This window comes from Chaetodon auriga, chromosome 3, assembly GCF_051107435.1.
Source record: "Chaetodon auriga isolate fChaAug3 chromosome 3, fChaAug3.hap1, whole genome shotgun sequence".
Lineage (NCBI taxonomy): Eukaryota > Metazoa > Chordata > Actinopteri > Chaetodontiformes > Chaetodontidae > Chaetodon > Chaetodon auriga.
Window position 1 is genome coordinate 12055345 of NC_135076.1, and position 24270 is coordinate 12079614.

At 41.8% G+C, this 24270-nt stretch overlaps 1 protein-coding gene across 2 annotated transcripts in view; it reads left to right on the forward strand.

Annotated features, from left to right (window-relative positions):
• Positions 1-24270, forward strand: part of pde4ba (phosphodiesterase 4B, cAMP-specific a) — a 163751-nt gene that overhangs the window by 38821 nt on the left and 100660 nt on the right. The window contains exon 1 of one of the 2 annotated variants that reach the window (XM_076724419.1): positions 3228-4339. The exons of the other annotated variant lie outside the window; for it this stretch is intronic. Within the exon in view, the coding sequence (XP_076580534.1) occupies positions 4116-4339 (224 nt within the window). The 5' untranslated portion in view covers positions 3228-4115. Of the gene's footprint in view, positions 1-3227; positions 4340-24270 lie in introns of those variants that run through there. 2 annotated transcript variants of the gene reach the window in all.

A 24270-nucleotide genomic window follows, 5' to 3' on the forward strand; every position in this document is an offset into this window, starting at 1 on the left:
ATCGCAGTACTTCCTGTCCTGTAACACTGCACTGTGTGCTTTCATCCAAGCCCTCAAGGATGTAAGAAGTAGGGTTTAATGTGGAGTGAAATGGCCCAGTCACTCTAATTCAATCTCTTTCAATCTTTCATCTCTTTTAAAATTACTTGCTGGCATTGGTTTCCTGCCCTTTTCATTTTTGCTTTGTCATTCATCTTTTGTAGCCTCACTTTTCAGTGCAGCAATCTCCCTAATGTGCCCGAGCCAGCAATAATATTTTAAGTTTTTGTTGACGGGTGCAGCGCTGGTTTCAAGACGAAAAAGCAGGCAGATGGAGATAGTCTGACGATTCTTTCTTTATCAGTTTTATCACGTGCTTTTTAGCTATGCCAGTTGGTCCCCCACTGTGTCTGAAATATGTCAACAGTTCTTAGGTGGATTGCCGTAAAGTTGTCCCTAGGCAATGATTCCTACTTACTGACACGATGATCCTCTGACTTTTCCTGCAGTGCTACCAGCAGGTTTTAGTGACATGTCTTGACAACTCTTTGATGGATTGCCATGAAAATTGGTACAAATGTCCACGGTGCCCAGATGATGAATCCTGTGATGTTGATGATCCCGTGTTAATCAAAATCAACATCTACAAGATGGATTGGCACAAACTTTTGTACGGACATTCATGGTGCCCAGATGATGAATCCCCCAAATGTTTAATCTCTACTTCAACCAGGAGGCCATCTTTTTCCTGTCAGGTAATCGTTAGTGAGATTATCGATGACTGCAACCTGTTTATCTTTCCGGAGGTAGACGTATGATCAACACCTTTAAATGGTTTTAAGCTTTCACCATTCTCAGAACATCAGTTGTCTGCTGGATGTGACAGCTTGCATTGGCTAGAGACAAGTCATGTTTTTGTGACTAAAGAGAAAGATTGCAAAGTTCCCCTAATGCATCCTTGAAGCATGCCAAGTCACTGAGAGGAACCCTGATGATGCAGGATGGTTTATGAAGCCCCTGTATCTAGCCCGTATTCAGTTCTGCATCTTAACTCTCTTGCAATTTGTGGCAGACTGGTGGTACAATGAATGCAATTCAGAGAGGAAACATTCAAAATGATTGTATCCTCCCACCTCTTTCAAAGAAGTGTGCACTGCCAACTCCAAGCGATGAGCCAGGCGGTGAAGTGACAGGACTTGAGGAAACTCCCGTTTAAGTCTCATCACAGGTCCATTCTCTCTCTCAGTCACGACAGCTGCTCCATCCGTGGCAATGCTGGTCAGATTTATCCTCCAGAAAATCATCATCATCCATCCCAGTACCCTGAAGGCTCTCCTTTAGAGCACTGCATATTGACTCAGCATCTGTTTCCCTGTCCACTTCAACTATGTCAAAAATGACTACACATAAACAGTCTTGTATATCATGTGGTACTTTCATCCAAAGCCATGCTAATGGGAACATCAAGCGATTTGACATTAGACACAAATGCTGCCTTCATTTCTTTGGCTATGATCACAGCACATGAATGTTCACATATGTTGGCAGTGCTGACTGGGGCGCCATTCAGTTCATTAACTTTTATGAGGGCACTCATATTTGTGTAAGCCAGCCTGTCCTTTGCAGCAGTATAAGCTGTTCTATAGAGCTGATCGTTGACTGCATCAGAATAGCACTCATTGCTTTGATCTTGTCTGGAAGCATTTCCTTTTATATCTGCTGTTGCAGTTGCTCTCTTATGGGGGATGCTGTCTCACTGCTTGTACGCTCACTGTCCCATTAATCCATTCCTCTACCAGACCTAGTCAGAAAGCAATGCGCGCCTTTGCCCAGCAGGCAAAATTTGTGAAGTTTAGTGAGAAGATTTGCCTTCATTTTGGGCATTATTTATTGGATTGAATCTTCTGGATTTGTACTGTTGTGTACTGCAAAGACCCAAACCACGCACAAGGGAACCTTAAATGGGGAGAGGTGCTGGAAAAAAAGAGAGAGACGTGTGTTTTACTTGTATTTGTTCATTTAAATTTTAAGGCATTTTATTGTATGATTAGAAATGACATAGTATAATGGTTGATAATTTAATCCCAGGCAACTCGAGTCTCTTTTCGGGGGACTAACAGTGTATGACAACCAGTTCACATACCAGTATTAGAGGCGACTGGTATTTATTAGTTAGAAAAATATAAGCATATTTCTGATTCTCAAGTATCGCTTTAGTCCGTTTGCTGGTGAAACTTTGACTGATTGTTCTTGCATATAAAATAGGAGAGGGACAGAGGAAGAAAAGCCCAGGATTGCCATGCATCTTCAGCTGATTTTATAGCTACAGATGCTACACACTCTGGCCGGCTGTGCTCCTGTGACGCCTCATGTTACTACAAGTGTTTTCTTTATATACAATCTTGGAAAGACTATTTTCAAAGGGCTTATTGGCAAGCATTTAGTGAGAAAGCACGTCATGATCCGATGGCTCAGAATCATCAGTGACTCACAACCAAAACAAATCAGTCCACAGAGCGCACGAGGAAATGCTCACAATTCGAATACTCGTCACGCTGCCGTTCTGCCTCTTCTGATGTTCCTTTCGGATTTCTCTCCCTCATCTTCTCTGTCTCTGCACCTTTAGGGCATTGCCCCTCTTTCTCTCTCTGTCTTCTTTTCATCACTCTGAGTAGCCCTTTGTGTGTGTTGATACATATCTGGAATAACTGTGTCTATCAATTCTTTCTTTCTTTCTTTCTCTCTGAGGCAATCTCATGGTTGGATTGCTTCCTTTCAGACAGAAATATGGATGTGTTTGTATGTGTGTGAGAGAAAAAGAGACAGAGAGAGAGAAAATGTGGTGGAATATAGGTTGTGTATTAAGTTAATATGTGGTTGCTTTCATACCGCAGAAGGACTTTTATGTGCTTGCTTGGGAGTGTTTATTTGAATCATCTGACCTTTGATCAGTGTGTATATTTCTCCTCACCGATGCCCATTAAGCTGTTTGCATTTATCCCCATTCCAAATTGCCATTTTTTTCTTGGCCTGCACTCACCAGTTGCATGCCACACTAAAGGTCACAACATCATCAGCAACATTACCACAAATCCCGGCTAAACAAAAAAATAAATAATAAATCTGACAACCTGTTACTGTGCCTGCCTGCTTGTCGTCACACCAGCCACCAGCCAATCCTTAACAGGGGAGGCGTGGCTTGCACTCGCTGCGTGCCTGCTCTCAGCTCCTTGTGTATATTCTGAATGAAACAGCAAGTGAAGCATTTGCCTGCGTGCTGTGCTGTGCTGTGCTGTGCTGTGCTGTGCTGTGCTGTGCTCCGCTCACTGCACTGACTGTGCGAGTGAAGGGAAATCTGACATCAGGCTCGGCATAGTGGGAGTCACTCTGTGCCACACCGGGAGTGCCTTTGGGAGAGGTGGGAGTTGTTTGCAGAAATAGGAGGTCAGTCAAGCAGTGGATGATGGAAGGGAGAGCAAGACAAGTGGAGGCAGAGAGCAGTTTTCAGCCCTTCTGAATCTTTCATAAGGGAGATCCTCCAACATCAAGCTGCCTGGATGGACTGAGAGAAACAGTTGGTACTGAGGTGGCATTTAGCAGGCACCAGCGCTGAGAGAGGCAGAGGGACACAGAGCAAAGGAGAGTGAGTGACTGAGCACTGGGGTGTGCACTTTATAGACGGCAAGACCAGGAAGGAGATGGGAGTGAAGTAGTGTTGAGAGGAGGAATTCTTCTCTCACAGAAGGAGCTATAAGTGACCCTGCTGAGGGTAAAGCTCCCCTAAAGCACGGTGCATGAGCCAAAGAGAGAGGCGAAGAGGGCACAACTGCTGGCTGGCGAATCCCCAAACCAGTGAACAACAGGGAAAACGGGGGAAGGAAAGCGCAGAGGCAGCACAAACAAGAAAAGGTATGTGTGAGCTGGCCTTTTCCTGGGTGAATGTTTGTGTGTGAGGTAGCCTCAATCAATCCGTCACATCTTAGCCCACTGCAAACTTCTCTGTGTCTGGATAAGGCAAGAGGAGGACAAAATCAGCTGTACATGACCAGCTGATGTGACTGAATTTGGACAGAAAGGGGCAGAATCTGAAAGAGGAAGGAAGGTCCGCCACATAGGGCTCAGCCCAGCCTACAGGGATGTCGTCCAACGAGCTGAGCGTTGAGATGGACTCCTGCATCCGGACATTCAAGGAGCACATGCACCTGGAGCTGGAGCCTCCCAAAATGCCAGGTGTGGTGGGAGGGAAGAGGGGCGCCACGTCCCCCAAGCTGTCCCCCAGAAGCTCCCCACGCCTCTTCCGCAAACTGATGGTCAACAAGAGCATCCGACAGAGAAGACGCTTCACTGTAGCCCATACCTGGTAAGACCTATGGTGGGGGGGTTATTGGAAAAAAAAACAGGGAGGGGAGGCAGGAAAAAAGGGTTGACGGATATAGATAAGGGAGGTGGGAGGGGTGGGATGCAGGGGTCGAGGGATGTGACAGAGGATTAGAGTATGGTGAGATAAGATGGAGAGGATGTGGATGGAAAGAGGAAACCAAAGAGACTTAATGGGGGTCGAATTGGTGGGGAATTGGGAGAGATTAAGAGAGAGATAGCAAGTAAGAGTGGGTGGTTTGGAAAATAAAGGCAAGGAGAGGAAGCAAAAGGGATGAGAACTGGGAGATGGACAGAGGAATCCTTTAACAGGAAAGGGAGAGGGCTTAAACAGACAGCCAGCAAGAGGGAGAGAGAGGAGGAGGGGAGAGAAGAAATGTCTCAGAAGAGGTGTGAAAATACAGGTAGAAAAGATGAGGTAGATGGTAAAAAAAAAAAAAAAAAAATAAGCGCTTGATAAAAGATTAAAGAAAAGAGGGGCTTTGACACAATGAGTGGGGTCAGAAATATGGGATAAGGCTGCTGTTTGGTGATTTGTCACTGGGTTAAAGGATTACATAATGCAATAAAATCACATTTAGCGGACTCCCCTGTCCTCCATTTTGATGTTGTGTATCTTTGCCCTGTACCTAGGTGAAATGTGTGTGTGTGTGTGTGTGTGTGTGTGTGTGTATGTGTGTGTGTGTGTGTGTGTGTGTGCGTGTGCGTGTGTGTGTGTGCGTGCGTGTATGCGTGTGGATCAGTCCTTGTTTTGGATGGCTGCCGTGATGTGGAGGGAGGAGCATTATGCAAACCGGTGGTTCTTAACCTTTTTGGTTCATAACCCCAATGAGCAAATGGATGTCCACGTAACACAACACAATGACAAATACGATGCAACATCACACAATGCACATCTGCTTCCAGTCACATTTCATTGTGTCATCCACAATGAAAATGACACAATGAAATTCTTGGTTATTCCTCTTGGTTCATTTCCTAGAAGAAGCCCAGAAGCTGCAAATCTGACTGAACCACAATTTAACAAGATCATAGGCTCAAAAAAATGATATATTCACATGTTAGCTTTCCATACTTCACACTATTCTTATTTGCATCATTTTGCACCCCATCCCCCACCCACTCCCCGAGTCTACCTCCTCATTTTGCAGCAGTTAGGCAGGATAGTGAATGTGAAGCCAGGGGTTTCTATGTTATGCAATGTATGGATCAGAGGCAAGGAAAAGAGCTGCTGTGATTTGATGCGAAAGATTCAAGGTGACTCTTCTCCCTCATAAAAACAGCACTCCCATTTGTTCAAATTAGGCAGTGGCAGAGAGAGGCGCCTTGTTTTCTTTTTTTCATAAGGTTTGTGAAGGTGAAAATCACTGTCTACTAAGAAGGAATTATGAAATTAAATTAAATGGGTTACATGTCAACAAATATGTGATAGCACAAAAAAAAAACAAAAAAAACAGTCTCTGTCGTAGGATAGGGAGGGAAAGGAAATAAGTCCAGATATGAATCTGTTCCTGTGTGTTGTGGCGACATGCTGTGTTGATGATGCAAAACAGATACGTGTATATGTGTGTCACATTAGTGTGGTCATAAATTGTGTCTGTGGGAGAATACGTATATGTTTTTTTGACGCTATGTCCATATGTGTGTTTTTGGATGCACATAATGTATTTGTCTATGTGATGCATGTTTGTTCTCTCTTTTCTCCTTGTATGACTGGCTCTCTCCTCCTTCCACAGCAGCAGTGAGAACGGGGACTCACTGTCTGTTTATCTCTTCCCTCTGTCATTGTATATCCTATTTCTGAGCAGAGAGAGGAAGATTTGTGGGGGTTGGGTGGGTACAGGGGGAAACGCCAGAAGAAAAACCACAGCAGAAATGCGTTTAGAAATCATTAAAGATGGCAGTACTGTCCTTTGCCTTGTTTGTTCCCATAAGTCCGCGTTATATGGGCTTGATCCAGGGACATGACAACACCCATTACAGCCATTAACTGCTGGTCCAGCCCATTAACAGCCATGTTCATGAGAAAGTGGCCTCGAGTGAGACACAGATCTATCTGCTCAGTCATTGTAATGCTTAAGGAGTGACAGGTAAAAAGCTAAAAATGGAAATTGGGGGGGGGGGGGGGGCAGAATAGACAGCGAGAAAGAGCCGAAAGGGAAAAATCAGCAGTCATCTCCAGAGGGGGACGCGTGGCAGTGAGGACAGCAAGGAGAAAATGAAAGAGATAATGGCACTTGCCAACTAGTAGCAGGTGTTTTTCACTTGTTTTGCATGCTTGTTTTTCAGCAGGCACAAAGTACATGTTAGGTTATAGTTGAGTAATCGGCAGGATTACAAGATTAATCACTGCACCCTTTGCTTTATCCCATATTTAAATACACTGTCGTCTCCCCCAAAATATCATTATCCCTCTTGCCTTAAAAAAAAAATCACCTTTTCTGGGAATCCTTCAGGGTATTACCGTGAACACACTCTGTCTGGCCTAATTGTCTCCCCACCTGTGCCAGACCTTGGAAAAGTTATAAAAAAGGATGATGAATTAGTAATATGTCTTAGCAAGGGCTGCCTACTGCCTACTGGAAAAATGAGAAAAGCTTAATTATGTAATGTTTTTATATATTCTCCTAATTTTAGCACTGCATTGCTTCTCACTGATTATAGAGAACAAATAGAAGCAAAGAAGAAGAAGACCTTATTTTTAGGGGAATCGTAATCTGTGATCCCAGATGTTAGTTTCTTTTCTAAACATATTAAATGTGAAGTGGACTGCATTTATACGGCACTTTTCTAGTCTTACTGACCACTCAAAGCACTTATCAACACAAGTCAGCATTCACACGCACACGGTCACACACTGATGGGGTTCAGTATGTTTCCCAAGGACTCTTTGACTTGTAGACTGCAGGGGCCAGGGGCCGAACCACCAACCCTCTGATCGGGGGAGGGCCGCTCTGTCTCCTGACCCACAGCATGTAGCTCTGTGACTTACCAAAGTGCTACTAGCGTTCAGCTCCAAACGGTAGACACACACAGTGAAAGACTAGCTGGGGAACATGGTGGATCGTGGAGCACCTAAAGACGCAGAGATTTCCCTCAGGAGTTGGTGGACAAACAGGTTTGCAGGTTTAACAGAGTTAAAATATCATGATTTATACCACATCGTGATATTTCTCTGAGCCTAACAAAGTTGTTCCTTTGCCTAAACCTAACCAACCAAACTAAAATGCCTATATATGTTGTTTTGGAGGCCATTATTTTTTGTCAGAAATCTTCACAAACCTGTATTTGTCTTAGTCTGGGATTTTTACATTGGGTTTAATCATCTGCTCTCAAACCTCAAATGTTCTCTCTTCATAAGTCGAGGAAAGTGCATCACACACACACATTATTATGAAGATTATCGATCCAGAAAGACTTGTGCACTATCACTATTCCATCTCTTGCTCTTCTTCACTCTTCCTGTTCAAGGCCTGGGCATTTTAAATGGAAATCTGTTGACAATCTTGAATCCAACAAATGGAACAAGTTTTCCAAACTCTGGAGTGATCAATTATAAATTCCAGCCTTGCTAGCATTATTTGGCCCTGCGGTGGTCTAGTGGCCGGTGAACTCCTGACCTACTGGATTTACTACTCATACAATGACTCTTCTGTTTGAGCTGTTCAGTTGTTGTCTCTTTCTGTGTCTGTCTCTGTCTCTTTGTCCGTGTGTGTGTGTGTGTGTGTGTGTGTGTGTGTGTGTGTGTGTGTGTGTGTATCTATCCTAAGTTTCACTCTGTCTGCTTCTTTCTTCCTCACTGTCTGTCTTTGTTTCTTTTGTAGGCATCCCTCTCCCTTTCTGTCCGGGTCTTTCTCCTCAGTCTTTCTCTTTCCCACTGTAGAGCACCACATGATGTAAATCTTTGATGGCCAGCTGAGGCGTATGACCGCTCTGTTTTCCACTCACACAAAAAGCACATCAAGGAGAGAGAGAGAGAGAGAGAGAGAGAGAGGGAGATTTGAGGGAATAAGAAGCTGCCATGGGAATAGAACGAAGGGAGAGGAGGGAAAAATGGGAAAGAGGACACGAAAAATCCCTCTTTTCTCCGCAAAAATGTTGATGTATGAATAAATAAATGCACTGCACAGCTAAACCTCACCAAACACCTAACTAAAGATCATCACACCTACGGATCTGTGAAATGTAAATCACTTAAGGCTGCTTTTATCTACCGGTACAATAGAAAAGAGTGCTCACTTAGATTATGTTGAACTTGGCCTTGTCTTGTGTGTTGACGTCCATCAGATGCTTTCCGGAGGGATGAAGAGATACCGGAGACGGCTGGAGGGACAGATAAAGAGGTGGAGGGAAGGAAATGCACAAGCTGTATATATTGAAAGAGGGAGAGAGATAAACAGAAAAACAGACCTCATTTACCACAGAGGAGTCAGCCACAGCAAAACAAACAGAGGTCACTCTACACAGAGGGTTATTTACCTTTGCTTAAATGTCAACCTAAATATCCATCTCACCACACTATTCTGTCCAACACACCGTCTGCTATTGATTTGTTTCTTTCTGCGCTCGCCTCCGTGACTCACCCAAAATCATCTTTATACGGACGTCAGGCAAGGCTTGGCGTGATTATTGTTACTGCTGCAGACAGTGTGTTTACGCCAACTGCTCACTTGAGTAAGAGACAGGGAGACAGACAGAGAGACAAAAGAGAGATTATCGCATTACAGAGCAAACGGCTAAAACATCTATCAGAGAAATATATTGCAATTGCATAATACTCTGCAACTCTGTGGGAATGTTGGAGACTGTGTCACGAATTGCCCATGTGAACTGTTTTTGTAACCATGAACAGATTTTGGGTTTGCAGCATTTATATATATATATATATAAATATATACAAAAAGCAAAAACGCAGAATCTTTGAACACACAGCCATTTGTCGGCTGTTTTCAGTGGTGTTAGGAGGCAAGTTAAGCAAGAGGCAAAAAAAAAAAGAAAAGAAAAATTAGAGCACGGTGTTCTAACAATTATAACAGACACAAAAAAGAGACTGTGTTTAATAAACTCAACACAAATAACTGATTAAGAAGATTGAAGATTTTTTTGGATACTGTGCCTCTTTGAAGTAGCTTCGAGCTAATGTGTTAACGTTTTAGCGCACAGAGAGCTAACATTAGCAAGTCACCTAGACATGTTAGCTAATGTTTTCGTTAATGTTAGCCCTGCTCTCACTTTGAGTCAGCCATTTTCTCATGTTTTGTTTGTTTTGTCCTCAAACAGGTAATTAACTAAAGTGGGTAAAAATAGGCGTGTTTGGGAGAGGAACTGACTTGAAATGTGAACATGTAAGAAAATCGAGGAAATGTTCAAATCCGCTGTCGCCAGCATATTCTGGCAAACCTAACATTTTAGCTAATGTTAGCCCTGCTCCCACTTCAAGTCAGCTATTTTCTCATGTTTGTTTTGTCGAGAAACAGGCAATTAACTGGAGTGGGAAAAAAATAGGTGTGCTTGAAGAAGAAATGACTTGCAATGGTTGCACATTAGAAACTCGAGGCAATGTTAAAAGCCAGTGTAACAGCATAGTTAAGTCCGTATCTTCACATTCACACAAGATCCATATCATCTTTGGGATTTCTGAATACAATTTAGAACAACTTTCAACAGTAGGAGGGTATTTTTATCTCTCTGCTGTCACTAATAGGAAAAGTTGTGACATAACTCATGTATTTAAAAATATTGGAGCCCATGGAAGTTAGTGTTTTCCTGTGCTTAAAAACACATCATCATAATCAATTTATGCATCTGTTTCTTTTTTTTCTTTATCGGAGAAAGATGACACGAAAGGCTTGGAGAGTGACAGGGAATTGAGGATGCTGTGCTTCCTGGTTAAACCCATAACCACCAGGATGGCTGGATGATGTCTGTTGTTATTTTCAGAGAACTACTAACAGTGTTCATATGATTTATCCTGGAATTATACTTATGCAGGCTCCACATGTACTCGTAGGTTGGTCCCACTGTCTGAATCTGGCATAGATTTGTAATGGCCATCTGCATTTGTCCTGCAAACAGAGGTTCTGATTGGCTGTTTCTCCAACCACAAAACGGCCATTCATAAGAGCAACATCAGTCCTTCTTGAGTCACTAATAAATTTGGTGATGTGAGCAATGATTCACAGGTCTGGAACCAGGCTACCTCCACCCCTCTCCTCCTCCTCCTCCTCCTCCTCCTCCTCCTCCTCCTCCTCCTCCTCTTCCTCTTCTCTCACGCTGCATGACTTGGTTCAGCACCCCCCATCTCTCGCTCCTGTCTCCTTGCACTGAACCAGCCAAGCAGAAACTTAACTATTACTGATGGGTGAAGGAGTATGGTGGCTCAGAATTGTGTATGTGTGTGCATGCTTCTGTGCATGTTAACATGTATGTGGTTATCTTGGCTGGGATGGGGATCCAAGGGATGAAAACTTGCGACAAGTCACGGGTGACATGTTTCACGCCCTTTTACACGGTGATGGTGCGTAACACACATGGCTTATTAAATTCTCAGATTGCTCATGTTAATTTTATAACTGCTCTATTTGACCTGGCTATATGTTTCCGTCTACATCCACTCGTAATAAAGCAACATGAGGGATTCATGAATTCCACATGACGAGGCAGTGAGATATTTACAAGAAACAACTCCATGATCTTGACACGATGTTAGCAACTTGACTGCTTAATTAGCTTAAGTAGTCTTTCATGCATGCAGTGGTAAAGGGCTGATGGGAAGGTATGCGCTTGTTCCCCTGGGATGTCCTAGTGGTTACTTTGGTACTACTACTGTAAAGAACATACTGTACCATGTACTTACACTGCTGTCAGTTTGAATTTCACGCATGAGGTGTATTGCTTGTCACCACACAATTGTCCCTTGCTGTAAATAGTCTACCAGAGCAGCAATGCAGTTCTATCCTAGAGTGTCTTGCTCATGATGAAGATGCAAAAAACTGTATTTTTCACTGCTAAAGCCTAAAAAATAAACAGGTTGCTAGACAGTTAGCTACCTTCCTTCAGATATTGGAAACGAGTCAAAAGTCAATGTTTCATGATAAGCAAACATAAGCCGAGTCCAGATTGATGCCTTTGACCAACTGTTCCTATGGATATGCTTTGCACGCATGTTTTTGTTTGTTTCACTTACTTTCCATATTCTTTGCAAATGTTTCAGTCAGCTGTAGTTAAAGCACACATTAGCACACACATCATTGCCCATCAAAACCATGAGAGAAGGAGAAAATTAGAGACTGCATTAAGAAGACGAATGAACACAGTAGGTTAATAACACTGTATGATTATAAAGTAATTCCTTAATTCTCTGAAAAGGTTGCTTTTGAGAAGGGTGATAATGATGCTGCAGCAATTTGCAAGTGAACATAAGGTTCCCCTTTCCCTCCATTAAAGATGTCTGGATTTCTTAAGCAAAACTCAGAACCGAACTGTGTTTTCTCTGGATATTCAAAACACATTTTTTCTTTGTGAACAGAAAAGGAATAATTATGGTAACCAGTACATTTATGTTGTTCTTGCTGTTTTTTTTTTTTTTTAGTAATCATGGGATTACTGATAAAGCCAAATATGACTAAATCAATGAAAATCTTCAATTAAGAACTACAGAAACAGTGAACACATGAGCATATTGTACTGCACAGTTTGGTGTTGGTTCCCAGTGGGATCAACAGTACTGTCACAACTTTTTTACTTTCAAGGAATGTGATCCATTTTTGGTATAAAAGTATTGATTATGGCAGCTTTAAGTATACAAAGTTTCCGCAACAGACAAAAAAAAAAAAAAGAAAATGTATTGTTTTTTAGTGGGATTATAGGAAGTCATTCGGTTGATTGTCAATCGATGCTGAACTTCATGTAATGGAGCTTTAAGGTTTCTATCATGGTTGCAAAACTCTAGGAATATTCAAGGTGGAAATTTTGGATGGGAATTAATAGGAATTTTAACATGGAAATATAGGGTTTATTTGCTCAGGCTGTCTTTTTTCACAGTGTCATATGCAGATGTAGAAACAGACCTTTTATATTATAAGCAATAAAAAAGTCAATTTAATTGAATTGGACATTAATGGAATTAGTTGACTGGTGTAATTGATTGTATTAAACTTTCACTGAACATCAATACATTAACATTAATAGCAACGCAACCAGTGGGGAACAATGTGGAACACTGAGGAAGGATGAATGGAAATAAATTAATTAAAACTCCTCAGTTAACATACCCAGTCAAGCTACATCCTACAGCTAATGAGCAATAACAGAGGAGCAGAAGGTGTCAACAACTGTCTATTTTCTTTATGCTACTGTGAGATGCTAAAAGAAATATCATAGATATAAAATGTTCAGCCCCATAATGTAATCAAGACCTACCTGAAAGCATGTAGTCCTCAGAGTCAGACAGTGTTTTTTTCCCGTAATTCCTGAATTTAATAGGATGCTCACAAATTATCTGCACATGTAATGGAAGAGTGCTGTATTGAGGGCAGTACAGGGTTACCATTCAATTAAATACATACTGTTACCAAAACATACCCTAAGATCTTTTGCCTTTTTCACAAAGGTGTGTTTTTACATACTGAAATTGTGAAAAATTTCCATAATTCCCCAAATGCCCTACCTTAACTTACCTTGGAGTATTGTCTGGAAAGTTACCAACCCTTTGCAAGCCTAGTTCCTACACAGTAAGCTATGGAGATACACTTTTCATTCATTTCAGTTTTTCTACATTGTCAAATCATAGGCAGATGTAACACAGTGATTGGAGTTAATGTTTTGGAATTACATGTCTCTATGAATCAGCATTTGTTAGCACTGTAGTTCCACAGGCACTTGTCCTCGGGTCTCTGGAAAACATGTGGCCTTTAGTGCTAACATTCAGGAAACATTGGAAAGCCAATTTGTCTTCATTACATTCCAAGCTCATTTCCTTTCCTCCTCCTCCTCCTCCTCCTCCTCCTCCTCCTACTTTCTACAACCCTCACCCCCTCACCCTCCATCTCTCTTGAAATCTATCCTCGATGATAATGTGACATTTGCAGTGAAATTTAGGATGCTGCGGGAGTCACATCTCTCTTTTTTTTGCCGTTATTGTCAGTCATGACAGCGTGGCTTATATTGTTTTCACCTTGTGTGTGCATGTGTGTGTGGGGTGCTGGCCATTCATCCCCTTCTTTTGATTTCTCTGTCAGTTTCAGTTCATTTTTTGTTGGGGGCTATAATAGTTGATTTCATTTCCCTCGAGCCACATGACATTCCTGGTCCGATTGAGGGGAGAGAAACAGAGAGAAGCAGCAGGAGAAAATGAGACACAAAGAACAAGAGCAATTAGTTGCCATTTCAGTTTGGACGTAGAGAATGGGGTTATGTGCTGTGTGGAAGGCCCATGCATCTATTCACACTGTGCTTCTTCGTGCAGCTACAGACTGAGCTACAAACAGTGTGATTGAGCAAGCATGTGTGTGCCCGCGACATGAACATACTTCTTAGTCTGCGTGCATACCTTAATCCTTCTTAGAGGGAATACAGCTGTGTCATTAGCATATCAGTCATGACAGCATGTGTCTATGCCTTTGTGTATCTGTGTATGTGTGTATGTGAAGTACCAGCTGTATATTCTTTTCAGCCCATTCAGACAAGCATTCATTAACAGCAAGAGCTCTAAAGCAACATATGTATGAGCTGAAGTAAGCAGAACCCAACAGTGCATTTCCTGTCTGCCTTTTCCCTTTCTGTCTGCTCTGAGAAATAAGTAATGCTTATTATTCTCCACTTGACTGCTGTCTGTCACACCGACTGAAAGGAGCTGTGGCAACGTCCTATTTGCTGGTCACAATGTGCAGCAATACAGAGCGAGGTAGGGCTGCATTGTGCTTTATCTTATCGAATGAGCGCAGGCTAGTCGCATCAGAAAACTGAAGCTATTGAAGCTGAAGTTATTCCAAAGTTATTTCAGCTGAGCATGAATAAAGAAAGACAGAACATTTATCATCACATAGACTTGGTGACCCATTAAACTGTTCAGTTTGTCAACGGGACGGATTCAAAAGATCTTGCATCAGCAAAAAACTGAATAATAACTATATTACGTCGTTCACACTTCAGATGTTTTTAAATTTTTGTGCTGTCTTCCATTGTCATCCTGGCACACACAGGACATCTGTCTTTAAGCACTGAGACGCTCTGAGAAGGGAATCATGTCCTAAAATGATCTGGCATGTCTCCCTCTCTATGACGGCCGTCTTTTCACTAGTTCCATTTGAGCATCACTGAACGCTTCGCTAAAACAGATGCAGTCTAACACAACAGCCCTGGACTAAATGTTACTTACATGAAGGTTATGATGTTCAGTTTTTGCTGAAATGGTCTTAGAATGGTGTTCATTAAACTTGATGGTAATTTTGGAGACTGTAGATTATGGTGCTGATGATTTGTATCGTGTTATACTGAGTCTATTGTTAACTGAGGCTGAGCTCTTACATTGTGGTTGGTGGTTACAGTGGGTTGATCCCTCAGTGGTTTAGCCTTCTTATTTTTAATCGAGGAATCATTTGACAAAAAGTCCATCAGTCAGCTTCTTCCTCACCAAAAATCAGCTTCACTCCCCAGAGCAGCACCCCGTAGGTCTGTGGCAACCATTTACCGCATAAGCTGGACTGTTTGTTCAAACAAAAGCTATTAGACTGCACCTCAGAGCTCGAGCATTGTGAAAAAAGAGTCTGTGTTTATCTAATGGCTGAAAAGCACATAGCTTGAGGAATGAGCAGGAGATGGATTTAGGTGAAAATCCCTCTCAGAAATATCAATAGTGTTTGAAAACCTGAAGATGAAAGATGTCACAGTAAAAGACGTGTCTTGGTGAAAGATGTCTAGCCAAGGGAACATATAGCACAAAGGTATAACAGCAGGCATAAAGTATAATGTGTTTACACTGTAAAACGCTAAACCATGCTGCAAATATGAGTACCGTCATCTGATTTGGAAAGCAAGCACGATTATTGATTGTCAGCTTGCACATCACACTGTTAATAATGGGATTTAAATGTGAGATGAATTGTTCAAATTTCCACAAAGTTTGTCAAATCAATAGGAAACTGTTTGTTGTAGTCTGAATCACAGCCTCCTGCTACAGTAAGATTCACTGTGCCGCTATCTGATAAACAAGACTTGGGCAACACATTCACATTCACACATTGTCACATTTTAATCGTCATTGTCGCTGTTGTCACCTCTTCTGTCTCCTTGCTGTCAGTGCTGTCAGTGCTCCCTGCACTCTACTCTGTGTTCTTTGCATGCACCAGTGCATGCAGAGTGTAGCTATGTGTATGTATATGTTATGTGTGTGTACGTTTTAGCAGCAAAGTCTGTGACTTGGTGAATGTACAGTATGTCCATCTGTCCCTATAATATGAGTGTGTGTGTCTGTGTGTGTGTTAGTGCAGCATGCGTGTGTGCACATCCCCTGTCTCCTTGACTTATTGTCACCACAGGCCTATGGGGAAACCACCACCCACACACTTTCTGATATGCAGTGTGAGATGCAGTGTGTGTGTATGTGTGTGTGTGTGTGCGTGCGTGCGTGCGTGCGTGCTTGTGTGTGTGTGTGTGTGTGTGTGTGCATGCGCTGATGTCAATAAAATTGGACTTGTAGAGAGGCTGAATGGTTTAGTGTTAGTTCTTGCTCAGGGATAAAAGGATTTGTGTGCATTGTTTGTGTGTGTGTTGAGCCGTGTGTGAGAGAGACACAGTAAACCAGGGAGACTGTGTGCAGGGAGAAGAGGGGATGATGGATGTAGATGGAGTGTGTACGTTATTGTTTTGACCATTTCAGCTTTTGATATTTAGTTTTGTTCGAGTGTTTTGTTGATGCTGTGTGATGGATTCCCGTCCGTGGAAACTTGACACCAAACTTCGGCATGGTGTTGTTGCATTGAGCTGTATTGTGCTGAAAGGTGTGTCGTATGTTTGCATTTGGGCAACAGTGATTCTACCACCAGCCCTTAGTTCCAATCTGTTGCTAGTAGCAACCACTGCTGACAGCTGACCGTTTTTGTCAGATCTGTTGCCAAGAAAATATTGACAGACATCTTTCATCTCATCCCTAAATGCCCATTGTTCTGTTCTTTTTATTATGCTGGCTGCTTAGTGATTGCTGATTTGTGATTGAGTGGAATTTAGTTCTTTCTGCAGTCAGTTTACTGCGTACTGAACTAGCCACAGTACTGGCTATTTTCGGGCTACTGTACCAGATTAACTATGGTCTTGAACTCCCCATGGAGACTTGCTGTTATTTTTCCTCTGGCCATACATGGTTTCGTCCTGGCATGAGGGACAGTATATTTAATATCTGTTTTCTTGTTACTATACTATACTGTAATATACTATTTACTATAGTATGTTTGGCCTAACTCTAGTTTCTAATATTTTTTTTTAATTATAATCTCCATCATTAAATTTGTTTAAATTAAGTTTCCACAGTTTCACGGTTGCTTTGTAAAATGCTAAACTAAAAAGGCCGAGTGCTGTCTTCAGTGTTCTTTTCAGGGGTGTTAAGCTCACTGTATGGCTGGGCACCTACACCACAGAAGAGTTCAGTCTTGTTTATATATATACTTTATATACAGTCTATGACCCACATACTGAAAAACGTTAGACGCCTCTCACACATAATGTGTTTTCTAGAAAAATGCAATACACTCTTGGGTGCAATACATTTCTGTAACACTGAGTCTTTTTTTTCATTCTTAGTGCCTTCAGCCTGTTGTAGTTTATGCCACTTGTGGGATCATTTTACTCACTGTGCTATATTATGTTAACCTGGTTTACAACTGGAATATTGTACAAGTGTGCACACACTGTGCAATCATAGCCAAACGTGTCCCTTGCCTGCATATAGAAAAAAGAAATCTCTCTGCAAACAGTTTTGGCAATGAGCCTGTTTCAGCAGACATTCTAGCTTTTACGACCTAATTTTAGAATATGCTTTCAGAGTAAATGATATTCAACTAAACATGTTTTTGTTTTCTTTGTCCTGCACTATTTGTTCGCTATTTGAGCCAATTCAATGTTGTCAGACACAAACAGGGCTCAGTAAATTTTGGAGGATTTACGATAGCTTAGCGGCTGTCTGCCATTTGTCTCTTTTCCTGGTCTGCAGGGGCCTGTGTGTGTGTGTGTGTGTGTGTGTGTGTGTGTGTGTGTGTGTGTGTGTGTGTTTTTGTGTGCCTTAGTTTGTTTAAGAGTATGTTAGCAGTCATTTCTCCGTGGCTGCTCCTTTTTCTGCATGTGTGTGTGTTGAATAATGGCAACCTGGGGGTCACAGATTGCCATGTGGCCAGTGTTTATCCATGCTGTGATGTTGGCAGTGAAATACTGGCACCGCATTCACATCCAAAAGTCACCCTGTCTCTGTGTCTCTCTCCTGTCTTGACGGGGACTGAGGGGGACCCACGGGTGTGTTCATTTTGTCAGGTCACTCTTGGCTCCTCTCAAATTTGCACATGTCCCACTTCACATTGATGCATCCCAGGTTTTGTGCCCCCACTGGTGACTGTTTGTTTGTCCTGACATCCTCGTTTCAGTCATGGATAAAGGCTTGGAAACTGAGCCGCCTCTGAATATGGATCTAATTAAAAACCTCATGTGTCTTCTCACAGCCTCCGAAGGCCAAAGACTGAGATATTAACAGGCTGTTACTGAGAACAAGTGTGCCACTTTACAAGGGTTTACCACATGAGGCCAGTTGATGTAATTTTAGTCAAATTTTAATCACATGATAGTGTTTCAAACCTTATAGGCCCTCAGAAAGGTTAAATGGCTATGACGAAACAGCATTTAACCAAGATCTGGGGGGTATTCCAGGTAGGAGGTTCAACAAACTCTGCGTCTATCCCTGAACTCTGAGTTGATTTACCCTGAGATGGGAAACTCTGAGTATCCTGTTCCTGAACAGCCGATCTGAGTTAGTTCAATCAACTCTGAGTATGTTCACCTTGAGTTGCTCGCATGCACAACCACTATAAACAGCCATCATCAACGGAGTCCTGATACCACGAGTCGCCATGACAACTGAAAAAAAAGATAAAGTTATTTTACCCCCGATGGAGTTGGAGGTCTTATTGCAGGCCTTTGGGGAGTATGAGCACATATTTCGGCGTAAATCTATCACCGCTGCAGCAGCGAAGGAGAGAGAAACGGCCTGGGAGAAAAATAGTACCCGAGTCAACGCGTAAGTTTGAATGTACTATTCCACTGACTTAACATTTAACTGTACTTAAGATCGTAGCATACAGTTATGAATATAAATAAGAATAAAATTGAAAATTATTTTCATTTAGGCGCAATCCAACGGGGGAGAAACGAACTTGGAAGCAGCTAAAAATGAAAAATAAAAAAATCATTCAAAAAGGTAAGGCATATTTTGCGAGGCTCTGATTGTACCTCACTTTGATTTTAATTTCATTTTTTCAAAGTAAATATTAAGTCAGTGGCTAATTCAAGTAGTAATTTAAAGCCCTAACAACATGTTGTTTTAACACGTCATCTCACTTAATACCCCACTGAGTGGATTAATACTTGATACAATGTTTACATAATTTAATTTTATACGTATTAAAGTCATTTAAAATGTGACAATGTGTACACGAACACTCAATAAAATACTAATTTAAAAAATGATTAACATTTGAGTTCTGCTCAGCCAACAGAAAGAAGGCAGAGGCCCGAAAAACGGGTGTAGGGCCACCTCCACCACCTCTGACAGAGGCTGAGGAGCTGGCCCTCAGCCAAAACTGTGACCGACGGTGGCTGAAGGCATCCCCGGGGGAAGCTCATCTGAGCCTGTAGCCTATATGTTAATGGTTAGAACTATATTACAAATAATAATAATCCTAATGAATTATACCATTTGATGAAAAGCGGCAGCGTTCGAACAGATATTCCTGGAAATATTATATTATATTCATGGAAATGACAGGAAATCTAATCTGGGTCGGAAGAGTCTCTCGTGACGTAAAGCACTTCGAATCAGTTGAACTTCGATATCAATCCGATTGGGAGTGAATGGGCAATGGATGTCTAACAGCCTTCTTCATGTGGGAGGAGACAGGTAGAAACTCAGGGTGTCTTATAGTAAACCTGCCAGCGAGCAGGTTATGTTCACAGAGTCTGTTACCATTCCTTCATCTCAGGCTTAACTTACTCTGAGTTTTCACATAACCCGCTTTCTGGAATACCCCCCTGCTCTCTCTAAGCTTGTGACTGTGTATTTTATGTCTTTCTTTCATGCTGCTTTCCACCTGCCTTCTCCCCTCTCACCCTCTCTCCATCATTTCTGTCCCATGATTTAGCCTCAGTTTGCCTTCAGTCCATTGCTGTTCATTATCCCTGCTCTACAGCGCCGTGTGTTTAGTTAGTGTCACATTGATTGATACACACACAAACTGTGAGAGGCCTTTTCATACACTCGTCAGACTTCCTTAATGAGCCTGGTGCCCTGCACCCAGAATGTGAGTGGCTCGAATATGTATTCGTTTTCAAACCGGTGCTGCTGGCACCCTTTAGATGGCCAACAGTAACCTTTACAGATTTTTTTTTTCTTTTTTGCAGCATATAGTAAAAGAATAGAGCAAAAACAACCAAGAAAGCAGCTATATTCATGTGCTGCATCAACCTTAACCTCTATGGAAAAAGGGGAACATAACTTAGTTTTTGGGGTTTTTTTTATTTCTGCTCTTACTCATTCATCAACTTCCTTACCTTATACCTACTAATTTCCCACTTTCACTGAAGGTATAGTAGACATAGGTATAGCTAAGCAAACAATAAACACAGGACACATGGATGAATTTTTTATTTTTTCATCCCTGATCAGGTAAATTAAGTCTACTAGTGTTTTTTGCATGAGTTCTGATGGACATACCCTTTGTGTTTTTCAGATAACTATTAAAAATACTGTTATTTTAGGTTTAATAGTGACAAAAGCAGCAATTCACTGAGCAGTTAATCCTGTTTACCTCACTAATTTCACAGTGCAGGAACATCCCACCACTCCTTTAAAGCCATTTTTCTGAGTTTCTTTCTAATCACAATAATAGACACAGTGAGCTGAAAGATTTCCAGTGAACAGAATTTTACACTTTGGCTATATGACGTTATGATATCAATAATATTTGCAGTTTGTATTTGACCTAACTTCATCCATAGTGCTCCCATTCAGGCTGATGTGGGGCAGGTAAATTTATCATTTAGCCACCATGTTTCTAGAGTGCCAAAAAAAAAAAAGAGATCTGGCCTGCTCCGTGGGTAATGTCTGAGTTAGTAATGACAGCATGATGAATGGCTGTAATTCATAGATTTACAGATCGGGTTCATCAGAAGTACAACCAGGCGAGACACAAAGATTAATGCTGTGTTATCTCTGGGTCTTTTTTTATTCACCACTCATAGAACGACTAGAATGTTGTAGAAAAAGACACCCCCTCAGAGAAAATGGAGATTAAATAGGCACAGCTGGTGGTCAGTGTGGTGACTCCTTTCTCAAACGCTGCATCAATCAATGGCCCTCTGCAGTACCATGGGTTGTTCAGTTGATGGTTCCAATTTGGCTGAATGGTCATTTTCCATTACCGTTTGTTACAGACATTTATGGTTCCCAGTTGATGCTATGACCTTCTCTTTAGCGCCACCACGAGGCTGACATTTGTGCTTCTGCTTCACCTGTCTCAACAACTGTTGAATGGATGTATCTGTGAAAACTGGTATAGACGTTCACACCCCCTCAGGAAGAATTGTTTTAACTTTGCTGATCCCCTGACTTTCCAAACAGGGCCATCATCAGGTCAAAATGTTAATTTGTCCAAAACATTGGTTTATGGAAAAATACCTGCAGACCTAAACGCATTCACATCAGCCTCAAGTGAACTTAGTATTTACAGCTAATTAGCAAACTGCTAATCTCTCTATTAGAGAGTGTGGCGGGTTATCACTCACAGTGCTTTTGTGGACTTTGTGGACGTACAGAGGCCATTTCAAGACAGCCTGTAAGGGGCCTATCTGTCCACTGTCGTTCTCCACTCAATGGAAACATCATAACTCAGCTGCATGTGGCAGAAACTTCATATAGGAAAACATTCCAGGGGAGAGGTGGAAACACACACACACACACACACACACACACACACACACACACACACACACACACACACACACACACAGATATGCAGTCATACATGCAGATAAACATGCTCACATAGAGGTACACTGTACACTGAGACAGACACATACACAAATACACACCAAAAGCCTATAGATTGATGTTAGGGTGGAAAACACACATATATAAATTTGGAAAACATATTTGCAACTTCATAGAGAAGTTAATGAGGAAAACATTCCAGCGGAGGAGTCACATAGGAAGTGTTTGCATTTGTTATTGACAAATCCATCTCATGTGGTGCCTAAGGAAAAAGCCACTGGTGTTATATCGATATACTAACCATGAAGTGGTGTTGATGTGAAATGTCATAGTTTAAAGCATCACAGTAGCAGCTACCACTGACAGGGCACTCTGTTGGCCGTTTGAGGCCGGCATGATTGGAAATGTGGAAAGAATCTTTTGACTCTTTGAAGTTAATATGGGCTGCCCAAATGTACCTAGCATTAGATTTGGTCTCTGAAGGCTTTAGCAGATTCTATAAGCCCACAGGTCTGCAGCCCTCCAAAGACCACACCTTTGTAAGGTCAGTCTTTCAGCAGAGCCAGCCTCTGAACGTGTCTCCAGCGCTTATGTTAGCTGTGGGACAGTGGTGCGGTGTGACTCAGTACATTTACTCAAGTACTGTACTAAAGTACAATTTTGAGGTACATGAACTTGAGTGTAATTAATGATTCAACTCCACAACAGTTCAGAGAGAAATGTAGTACTTTTTTACTTGCAGTCCTTACTGCGTTGATCTGACAGCTCGAGCAACCAGCTGCTTTTCAGATAAAGATTGCACATACAAGATATTGACAGAATTTCTAAAATACAAAACATTAAACCAGATTAAACCAGTGGGTCCCAGCCTTTTGTTGCTTGCCCCCCTTAACAGTAAAAGGGAGGCCCCTTGTCATATTTTTCACAAATCCATTCGTTGTTAGCAGTTCTACCAAAGAGTGATTTCCCCGTTAAACTTCTCAGAGGGTAAAATTACCGTTTGACGCACAAAGATCTAAAACTCTACAATATATCACAAAAGGCAGACATTAGAGAAAACTCAAGAGAAATCATACAAACGTGTGAAGCAGCAATTTTAGATGTAGTAGTTTTGTATTAGTACAGTTTGTACTTACAAGTAAAGGACCTGAACACTTCTTCCGTGATGTATGAGGAAAAGATTACCCCAAAGTTGCCAGTATTACAGCCATTGTTCCGAAATGTCCTTCGGGGCATCAATGAATCTCATGAAATTGTACAATTTGATCATGGACCTTTAATAGACTATATAAGGCAGGAACATTTGACCAGGCCCTGTAAACTCCAGCATTTCTAAAGTTTTGTCAAATATTGAATGAAAACATAAGCCCTGTATGTAATCAACAATCAGAGATATACGTTCTAATTTTTTCTTTCAATCTAAAAATTCTCTCGAAGACGTTTTACGCGACTCTCTGCCCTGGTCTCTGTTTTTCGGGAGGTGTCATGTGTTTCTCTCTGGATCCCCGTCTTCTTGCTGGGTCCCCATTAGCTCATTGACTGCAAGTCTTCCAGGAGTCCTTCCAGTCTTTTTGTTTCCACTCTCATATGTAACCTTTCAGATTATTCCAGGAGGCACAGAGCTGTGAGCCAATGGGCCTGGCATTTGAAGGTCAATCGTACAGAAAAACAGGAGCTATGAACCAGTGTTCAGACTACAGGGCAGAGGAGATAATGGCTGTTAATGTAAATCCTCTCACAGACCCACAGAGGAAACATTACTGTGTTTCTCAGTAATGCATGGAATCAAACACCAGCATGAAAACAAAGAGAGCTCTCTGGTGTGTGTGTGTGTGTGTGTGTGTGTGTTTGTGTGTGTGTGTGTGTGTTAACTTGTGTGTGAGTGTGTGTAACTCAGTCAGTCATGGCCAGCAAGTTAATGAAAAGACTTGTTGTGCTCTCATCAGTCGCATCTGAACTGTGACCAGTAATAAGCATCGATTCACAACAAAATATTACTTTGGAGACAAACAACATGTATTTGTGTGTATTTTTGTATTTGGCTCATGTATTGGTATTTTATCCAGCAAACAGTCTGCGTTTACAATTGCTCACCAGACGAAATGTTGACAGAACAACACCAATCCTTCATATTTAACCTTGTGTGTGGAAGCCTATTTTGTTGTATTGCAAGGCAAAATACACCAGCTTTGTGTTGTGTATGTTCTCTATTTCTGCTGTCAGACGCTATGAAAAGCCCTCAGAATCCACAGCCTAAATCTGTCGCTCAGTGTGGTCTCAAGGTTGGTGACGAAGTGGCAAAACAACAGATCAATAGATCAGGCAGGGAAGGAACGTTCAAGGTGGCATAACGTGTTTTTGTTTCACAAAATAGAGCAATGTCACTTTCCCTTTTTGGCCATCGAACGTCTCTTCATTTTTCTGAAGTTTTCTCGACTGAACTCGCTGCCAGTGAAAGGAAGGACAGTGACAAGGAAGTTGTGGCACGCCCTGCTGATGTGTGTGTGTGTGTGTGTGTGTGTGTGTGTGTGTGTGTGTGTGTTACGCCTGTAATACGTTGACGATAATATCAAAAGCTGTCAGTTTCATTAACGCTTGAGTTTTTCATTCATTTCTTGTGAGAGGTTTGCAAAAACCAGAGTGAAACACGTTTTGGGGGGTGCACTTTCTTG